The sequence below is a fragment of the Sinohyriopsis cumingii genome, chromosome 18 (genome assembly GCF_028554795.1).
Source record: "Sinohyriopsis cumingii isolate HCF-2022 chromosome 18, ASM2855479v2, whole genome shotgun sequence".
Taxonomy (NCBI): Eukaryota; Metazoa; Mollusca; class Bivalvia; order Unionida; family Unionidae; genus Sinohyriopsis; species Sinohyriopsis cumingii.
Genome location: NC_142978.1, coordinates 69174822 through 69184996, shown reverse-complemented (window position 1 = coordinate 69184996; position 10175 = coordinate 69174822). Strand labels below are relative to the sequence as shown.

Below are 10175 nucleotides of genomic sequence, written 5' to 3'. Positions count from 1 at the left end.
ATAAATAGATTGCTGCATTTATTGCACGAGTGAACTGTACGATATATCGGCAATAGCACATGCGTGAAATCTACGATATAGCAGCAATAGCACATGAGTGAAATGTACGATATAGCAGCAATAGCACATGAGTGAAATGTACGATATATCGGCAATAGCACACGAGCGAAATGTACGATATAGCAGCAATAGCACACGAGCGAAATGTACGATATAGTAGCAATAGCACATGAGTGAAATCTTCGATTTAGCAGCAATATCACGTACGATTGAAATCTTCGACATAGCAGCTAGTACATGAGTTAAATGTACGATATAACAGCAATAACACGTATTAGTGAAATCTACGATACAACAGCAATAGCATGTACGAGTGAAATTTACGATATATAAACAATAGCACACACATGAGTGAAATCAACAATATAGCAGCAATACAATACATATATAGCAGCAATATTACGCATGAATGAAATCTCGGATATATCAGCTATATAGCAAAGACGAGTGAAATCCTAATAGCATCAACAGCAGAAACACAATACGCTAAATTTGCAACAATAACCAAATGGTAATTTTGTCTACCCTCAGCACACCACGCACGGATATCGAGATTTCTTCTTTCTTATCATAATCTGTGCAGTGTTAATTTTACGTAATCCTAATGAACGCAAATTGAACGAAAGGATACTCCAGAATGTTTTATTTGTGTATTTGTACAAATATCTAGGCTAATTTTACGATTTTTAAAACAATTTATTTTATAACTGCTTGATTTACAAACGTTCCGTTCGTAACTGTCTCGTAATCAGACTCGTCGAAAAACAGTCCTGCAAGAAGATAAAAAATTAAAATGTCATTGAATTCATCGATCTATCACATGCGAATCTATAGCACCAACATTATCATCGAACAAAGCCCAGTGTAAGGGAGACAACTTAAATATTACAAAATCTTCTTCGGAATAATTTCTTCCCTTATTTGCAGTCACAATCTTGAACATTTGACCGAAGGACAAGCGCTACTAATTGTACGGAAATACGGGAACCAGCCTGGAAATGGTTGACATAAAATAGAGTATAGATGGGTTTGGGTGGCAAGGACTGGTTGACAATGAAAGCTATTTTGTGGGAAAAAGAATCTTTTGAGAGCTTATCCTTGTTGTAACTGAAAAAAACAGACATTGTTTTCGTGATGGAATTTCGTCCTTAAGCAGTCTTGAGCTTAGAACACTGACTACCGAAATTAGCACCTGACTGTTTGGTGCAGAACTGAAAGCACATGTTTCAAAAACATGTAAGTCCAGACAATGCCGCGCCTCATATAATTTTCTCTACACAGAAAATGTCATCCAGATTTCATTTTGCTGATAAATATCGGTTTGATCATGAGAACTCAGAAATGTAAAGTTATTGGATTTTTAATATCACGGTGTTTGCATAGGTTTATTATGGAAAACTGAATTTGCACCGTGAGTCCAGAAAGCCATTAGGAAATCCGTACATTACATTTGTATGAAAACAAGAGGATGCATTGGAAGAAGAAGAAAATGATGATGACGACATGGCAATAACGATAGAAACGACTATAATGATAATTTCTAATTTAACTCTAGAAAATAACGCAAGTGGACAGGAAATTGAAATATGAATCAGTGATTGTTTGGGAGAGAGAGAAACCTGGAACAAGCAATAATAATAATAATAATAATAATAATAATCTATAGAATATTTAAACTATAAAAGCATTATATATGTACAAATAGAACTATTAATTACATTGTCTAACACTTATATTTAATCATAACATACACATATACACACAGAAGCAAAAAATTAGATCAAACATACATGAGATACACAAGTAGATAGGGAGATGGTTGGGGAACCCAAATGAGGCAGTTCAGTTTGAGATTTAGCATACTCAGAAGAAGGAATTTGTGAAGCGAGCTCTTAATAGAACAAAGTGTTTTTTAAAAAATATCATTGGAAATTGTATTATACAACACTGCTGCAGAATAGGTATGTATGTTTCTACAGAGTCGTTCTGAATTTAGGCAACTGAAGAAGGGAGTACGAAAACGACCGCAGATTGTGTGAATGGATATTGGAAGCTAGAGCTAGGAGATCGTTCATATATTGTTTAGTCATGTTGTAAAAAGAGGGAAAATTACCCGCAAAACATGCAGTCATGAAACACGCTATGCTGCCGGCAATCCAGGCCCTAATGATGATTTTGGCCAGGAGTGGCTTCTTCCCAGGTATTAATGCCCCAAGTCCTCCCAGCATCACGCCTATTGTAATGGGATTGGAGAATCCACATAGCGCGTACGTTGCTATTACCTCTGACCTTTTCTGTAAGGTGAGAGAAAAATATGAATGGTAGTTCAAGCTACATAGCTGTCTGTGGTTTGAACCTTGACAGTGACTGCGGGCTTTAGTACATAAATGCAAAGTATAATTAAATATTTCCTCAATGTAGTATGAAACATGTTATGCAATGTTATTGTTAGATATTTGTTTTCAAATGCTGTGTGTGCGTATGTGTGTGTACACACGTGTACGAGTGAATGTTTGATAACTGACTTGATATATATCGAAGGGACTCATTCAACAGCTCTCTATTAATGACAACGCGAAGTGTTGATACTACAAAAGCATCCACTGCTAGGCGTGTGGATCCGACGTACAATTGGTACAAATGCTCGGATATACTTTGTACCCTGCGGCAAACACTTGGTTTTGGGCAGTAAACATATAAATATGGGCCATAGAAACTCATAACGATAAACAATGCAGAACTCATTCGCAACCAAGGCTGCAACATTTACGGAATTTCTAAACGCATAAATGGGATATAATATTGGAAGCGATGCAGTTTAATGTTACGAATGATCGAACTATAGATGAGGTGATCCGACAAGATTGGGTTTTATCTTCTGTGTAGAAATATGCGGCGAACAAACTGTATGCTTTATTTGTAGATTATTGCGCCGATATGCATATGAAGTATAATCTTGTCTCGCATAAATTGCAGAGGAAGTTTCGAATGATGTCAACCATTGGTAATGTGCATACCTTGCCTTACTTGCTTCTTGTGCTGGTACATCGTTTCCACTTTAGTACGACAGGATTCATTTTATTAGGACGTCTTTGATTATATATATATATATATATATATATATATATATATATATATATATATATATATATATATATATATATATATATATATGTATATGTATGTATGTATGTATGTATGTGTGTGTGTGTGTGTGTGTGTGTGTGTGTGTGTGTGACAATTTTGATGAAACATCCTGGGATCATGATGTTACTTCTGTACTGCCCATTACTCTCCAGATATAAACTTCTGAGAGAAAGAGAGAGCGAGAGAATGGTGTACGGTGGAGTTGTTTAGATTTGCAACATGCACACTGGAGAGAATGCTGGTCTCCCTCTATGTTACTTTCATATACTGGGGCGGACATTTCTTCGGATATTATATTTGTGAAAATGTACATCATCTGCCCATATGCGCTCGAAAAATCAACCTGAATTATTGGGTAATATTGTGCAATGCTTTTGAAAAACAGTTTTGAATTTTGAAGATTATCACTAAAACACAGTGTGTACAAGTAATTAAGGGTTAATGTTATATCGGACTTGTCAGATCTCTATATATATACCGAGAATCCATGATTCCAGCAACCCCTATTTCAGGTCCCGGATCTCAAATGGAAACTTTCTTTCTTAAGTTTACGTTTCACCGTGTTCTCAATTATTGGGGAAATGTGACCTTGGACTTTCATTTTCAGAATGAGAGAGAAATATGTTTATATCCTATTATACTTACATTCAATGACTTGTTTAGCATGTATAGCATTGTGGTGGACGCAGAAACTTCTTCATGGAATTGAATAATTTTGCATAAATTGTCCAGCTTTCCAAATATTTGTAGTGAATAGTTTAATATGTTGACTGGACGTGGGTTAGGGTGGGTTGATTGGCGCCCTATACCCAATCCACGACAGGCCATTTACTAAATGCAGCACATATTCAATTTTATCATTTCAGGTCCTGGCAAGGCTTGCACTAAACTTTCTTAAGTTTACGTTTCACCGTGTTCTCAATTATTGGGGAAATGTGACCTTGGACTTTCATTTTCAGAATGAGAGAGAAATATGTTTATATCCTATTATACTTACATGGCGGCCAGTATTAATGGTGGAGGATACTGTAATTTCACTGCGTCACAAAAGCTGGTGTGAAGAGTTATAACCATAAACAGACGAGATACAACTTTAAACAGATTTTCAACCATAATCATATAATTGATTTCAACCGTATGCCATTACATCTGTTAAAATAACATATTTTCTTTCTACTTTGCAAATTTCCCTCACCAACCATTTCCCTAATCCTGTACGAAACTGCGGCCATGACTACCAAAGCCTTCTGGCCTGGACCGATACAAGAGATAAGCTATTGAAAACTTTAAACGTAATTATCCCCCTTGCTCTACAAAAAAGGAAATATTAAATTCGTGCAATATATGTATTTATGTTAAGTATTTATAAGGTTTAGCAGTGACGTAAACATTCTAAGAAAAGCTTGTTCCTGTATGTAAATTGGCTAAAATTTGAGACGACATAGACGACATCATCGGCAGGGTTCTCTTACCAGACTATGGCTACCATGTTTTATCCTTACTAGGTTACATGATAGATTTTTTCCAGAATTTAAAATTGAAAGTTTTCTGCATAATTTGACTATTGATAATTTTAGAAGAAAAAAAATCCACTTTATAATATCTTTTGAAATAAATTGACATAAAAAATTCAAAACCATACTCCGTCAAAGAGTTCGAACATGGGACTTTTGTAACCTGTCTCAAATTTCCGACCTACAGTTATATAGAAATTATTTGTGACCAGTCAGCTTTAAGAACAAATTGACTCTTGCAGTTTTCCAGGTACTTAGGAATCCTCTCTTTGCATCGTCACAAAGCGCCTAAAATTTCGGCATGAACTAAGGCATTGTTGAGTCATATATAAGTTGAAAATATACGTTACTATTAAAACCATTAGCGTATATTCATTATAAGGTACTTATACAATAATACGAATTTACAATTGGTAAATAACAATTGCAATTTCAGAAATTGGATTTGATCAGATAGCTTTGGTCATTTGATGGTACTTTAAAATAAAATCAACAAAAACTTTAGGAATATTTTATTTTGAAACATTGCTCAGTTATATATTTTAATTAAGTTTTTATTCTCATTAAAAAAAGACATCGAGTTGGTTCTCAAAAATATGTATTATATATTATGTTTGTTTTATTTTTATAAACAGTGGCTCATTAGGCTGCAGTCTGATATTCTGCACATGCTCTTAATCACAAGATCTCCGAGAGAGAGAGAAAGAGAGAGAGAGAGAGAGAGAGAGTAACTTTTTTGTTCTGCAGAATAAATATCAGCTTGTCGAGAATAGTTACTTGCAATACAAAGTGTCTGGTAGTAAGTATATTCTAAATTTCTAAAAATATGTCCACCTCCACCGAGTGTCGATGCAGTGAGATGATGGTAACATTTAAACTATAAGGATGCTTCTTTATGCAAGTACCCAAATAAGCACACACTCTTGTCGAAACCCACATACCTGCCAAAACATCTCCCTTTCAGTATATTAGTTTAAAGTGATGGATCCAGAATACGTCAGATGACAACGTTGGTGGATGAGTGCCAAGTTCCTTGGACCACACAAGGTTTGATAACAATGATTGTACATGTAAACGAAAAGGAGGCATCCACACAACTTTTATAATAGGACTAGGACCCTCCCAAAACGCGTTTGCCCATTTGGTAGATCCGATGTCTGTGGAAAGGCCCTTAACTTCCACTTCCTGGGCACGATAAAGCGATAATGTTTTAAAGTCACGCTAACCACCCTCCCCCTCGGCATCTTCCCTAACCTTTCTTTCTGGACACGAAATAACCGGGGGTGGGAGGTGGATTAGAGGTGGCTGGATCCACAACTGCTTTCTCAAATAAATAGTCTTTGACGACTCAGTCTGATAGATGTTGCGCCAGAAGAGCTTAACATATTCATGCATCTACTATCTTCGTCCAATATGTTCAACGTACATTACACCATTCACTACGAGGGTGTGTGAGTAGTGAAGGTGGGCTGTTTAGGGACAACGGAAAACCCAGTCAAAAAGATCGTGGGCACGATTAGGACAATGGGAATTTAACATGGGAAATACAATGGGAATTTAGCATGGGAAATACAGGACCGGCACTTTGGGGACAATGGGAAAATGCATTACAGAACCCCCCCGGGCCTGTATAGGGACAATATTTATAGGGACACGGGAAAATCCAGTTAAAAAAGTATTGGGCCTGTATATACACTATGGGACTTATCATTAATAGAGGGACAATAGGAATGGAACAGAAATAACACAGACAATATACATTAAAGAAACACAAACAACTATACAACCGAATAAAAAAAAGTTTAGGCAAGAAAGCAAATCTTTTCGAGGCATATTTTCTCCAGTTTTTCCACCATTTCCTCACTTTGTCAATCATTCCATTATTCTTCTTTTTCTCGTTCTCTGGCATCCAGTCAGGATGGCAAATCAATCTAAATTTTTCATGCACCTTCATCCAGTTTTGATTTAGTCTATCAAACTCCTTTTTTCTTTCTCTATTCCTTTTCCTTTCTTTCTTTAGACCACATGTCTTTTATCTACTTCACTTCTTCTTTCAGCACTTTTCTCATTAATTCTTCTGTTTTCTTTAGCTTCTCCAGCCCCCACTTCACAAAGGACCACTCTGTCTAATGCAATATCTCTTCTAAAAACACATTACTTTCATCACATTGTCAAGGGTCTCCTTCGATGTACCCACTCTCACGTATGTTGGTTAAATGAAGCCTCGTAACCTTTCGACTTCCTCTTCGATCATGCCCTGGACCAGATCCTTTGCTACTTCCAGGCTGGTCACTTGACTTGTCACAAAGTCTTTGGTAACTGGATACCTCCATTCATGTTGTAGCCTTTCCATCACATAGGCGACATCCACCATCCAATACTAACTTTCCTTTAACTGATTAAACAACTCTATGCTCATCTTCTTTTATTTTGTGTAGAATGGCGCAAAACGGCGAACGCTTTGACTTTATATGTGTCAAGCACGTACGTCAAGTAAAACATTCCCTACACTCACTTCACATATTAGCTACTATCCACACACACGGAAAGGAGAAAAAACAAACCCTTACTATACTATCCACAAACCAAAATATACTATCCACACTTGGGAAGAGGAAAAAAACCCACAAAATATACTATCCACAAACGAGAAAAAACCCACAAACCTTTATTATACTATTCACAAACCACAAACATACTATCAGCACAGAGGTGATGAGGATAAACAAAACCAACATATAATTTCCACACACGAGAAGGAGAAAAACAAGCCCAAATTATACTATTGAAAACCCCAATATCTACTATCCACACATGGGACGAGAACAAACAAATCCAAAATATACTATCCACACACGAGGAGAAAAACAAACCCTTACTATACTATCCACAAAACCATAATATACTATCCACACAGGTCAAGAGAAAAAACAAACCCAAATATACCATCCACACAAAAGGGAAGGAAATAACCACACACTCTACTATCCACACAAACGTACGCGAACGCTTACAAACCCCAAAAATCTCCTATCCATACAAACGTACGTTAGCACACACACACACACACACACACACACACACACATCAGTAAAATGAGTGAGTGTTTATAATCACCCGACTCATCAAATTGGCAATTTGAATAGTCTCTTTTCTAGAATTTCGGGGTAGCGCTGAGAAGGGCTGTTTTTTATAACTCCAATTGCGCCTGGCTAATGGTGACATTTTCCGGGTCTGGCATCACAGACACATCTCCGGCTAAAATCATAATCCCAATTGATTCTTGTGGTTGGGAGCGCTGAAGAAGGTTGCATGGCTTCACTCTCCCAGTCTTCACTTTGAGGGATTGTGAAGACTTCCCTCCCTCTTCTCCTATTCCACACTCTTGGATGTTGAGGCCTTCTTATATCTTCCGCATGCACCTATACTGCTACTGGCTCTGGTGTTGGTAGAGGCTGCTGTGCTAGTAGTGGCTTTGGTGTTTGTCTCTGTGGAGGCGTCCTCGCCTCAGGCTTGACCTCACACACCGGTCTCATCATTACATGAGGTAGGATATTTGTTTTCTTTTCCACCTCTTCTTTCTTTTTTCTTTCCTCATCCTCTTTTTCTACCCAGGCCTCTTCGGCTATGGCCTCCATAGCCAGCTCATCAAGGAGTCGTCTGGCATATTCCAGGCGCATCTGAAGTTCCAGTAACTTTGCTGTTCTGCTACTCATTCTTTACAGTTGTTTTCATAGTGGGAATAATGAGTATACGATTGTCAGAAGAGGAACGTAAGTTGCTGGTGTGTACACATGGGTGAGGTCGGATAGGTATGTTGGACTAGAGTCCGACGGTGAAACGTAGCACAGAGAACACATTTTGTGTTTGATTCTGGATCGAATGGATAGCCAGTGTAGGGTACAGAGCAGTGGGGAAGTGTGCACAGATCGTGGTACTCTAGGTATGATCCGAGCAGCTGTGTTTTGAAAGTTTTGAAATTTCTGGAGCAGATATTGAGATGAACCAGACAGAATTGAGTTACAATAGTCCAGTCTTGAAAGTACTAATGGACACACAAGTGTTTTAGTGGCATCAACTAAAATATATTTGCGAATTGAGCTGCTGCATCTCAGCTCAAGATATGCAGCCTTGCATATGTTCATGACATGTTGGTGCAATGTGAGAGCACTCTCCAGAGTAACACTTAGGTTTCTTACTGATTGTGTGAATTTAATGTTGGCGTTGCTGATATTTATTGTTTGAGGTAAAGGATGTGAATGAGAAAGTCTCTGTGCTGTGATCAGAATGGCTTAAGTTTTATCATCATTCATCTGCAGCTTGTTACATGTCATCCATGATTTCACATCAGAAATGCACATCTCTACACCTTGGATGGTAGCATCAACTTCAGTTGGGTGGCTAGATTTGTATATTTGGGTGTCATCAGTGTACAATTGGTGAGACAATGGATGATGATCTATGACACTTGAGAACGACTGAGTGTGTATAATGAAGAGAACAGGTCCAAGAACAGACCCCTGTGGAACACCACAACATAGATCAACTGGGCTGGAGTGTCTTCTATTTGCAGATACAATTTGTGTCCTGTCGACCAAGTAGGACTTGAACCACAGTAAGGCTGGCTGTATCATGAATGCCAAATACATGCTGGAGACGGTGAAGTAATATATCATGGTCTATTGTGTCAAATGCTGCAGACAGATAAAGGAGGGTGAGGACTGTAATCTTTCCGGTATCCAACGCAGAGAGAATGTCATTAACTACTTTTAGAAGAGTAGTTTCAGTACTGTGGCAAGGGCGATATGCAGATTGTACATTGCTAAAAAGACTATTTGAATTTAGATGAGATACAAGCTGGGATAGAACAACCTTTTCTAAGATTTTTGAAATGAATGGGAGATTAGAAACTGGGCGGTAGTTCTTTAAATCGTTATGGTCTAGTGTTGGTTTCTTCAGCAGAGGCTTTACAATGGCAGTTTTGAAAAATGATGGGAATTCCCCGGATGAGAGAGAGGTATTAGTAACATCAGCTAGTGAAGGCAATACTGGATCTAAGTACTCAAGCAGCAGTGATGTTGGAATTGGATCAAGTTCACATTACTTTGGTGCACTCTTCATCAGGATTGTACTTACGAAATCCATAGAGACAGGCTCAAATGCTGTTAATGGTTGCCGCTCAAATTCTGTATCCCAACTGTATGGTGACGACGAGTCAGTTGAAATTATGGTGTCAAGCTTATCTCTAATGTTTTGTACTTTGTCACGGAAGAAATCTGCAAACATGTCCGGAAGGTCGACTGGAGAGAAGGTAGTTGGAAGTGGTGTGCCTTGACATTAGCTTGTCTCTAACAACCTGAATGAAGGGCTTTCATGAGTGGAAATGGGCCCAACACACTCTCATGTTAATAAAGTGTTGATTTCAGCCTGTTATTTACTGTACTAGGTATCGAT

General features: G+C 37.8%; 1 protein-coding gene across 2 annotated transcripts in view; it reads right to left on the bottom strand.

Moving 5' to 3' along the window:
- Positions 1–376: 376 nt before the first annotated feature.
- LOC149776910 (sodium/nucleoside cotransporter 2-like) overlaps positions 377–10175 on the bottom strand; it is a 41335-nt gene continuing 31536 nt past the window's right edge. The window contains exons 11-12 of one of the 2 annotated variants that reach the window (XM_089941617.1): positions 2174–2354; positions 377–830 (exon numbers count right to left, since the gene is read on the bottom strand). In XM_089941617.1, coding sequence (XP_089797743.1) covers positions 757–830; positions 2174–2354 — 255 coding nt within the window. In that variant the 3' untranslated portion in view covers positions 377–756. The remainder of the gene's footprint in view (positions 831–2173; positions 2355–10175) is intronic. The other variant, XM_089941616.1, reaches the window with a different exon arrangement.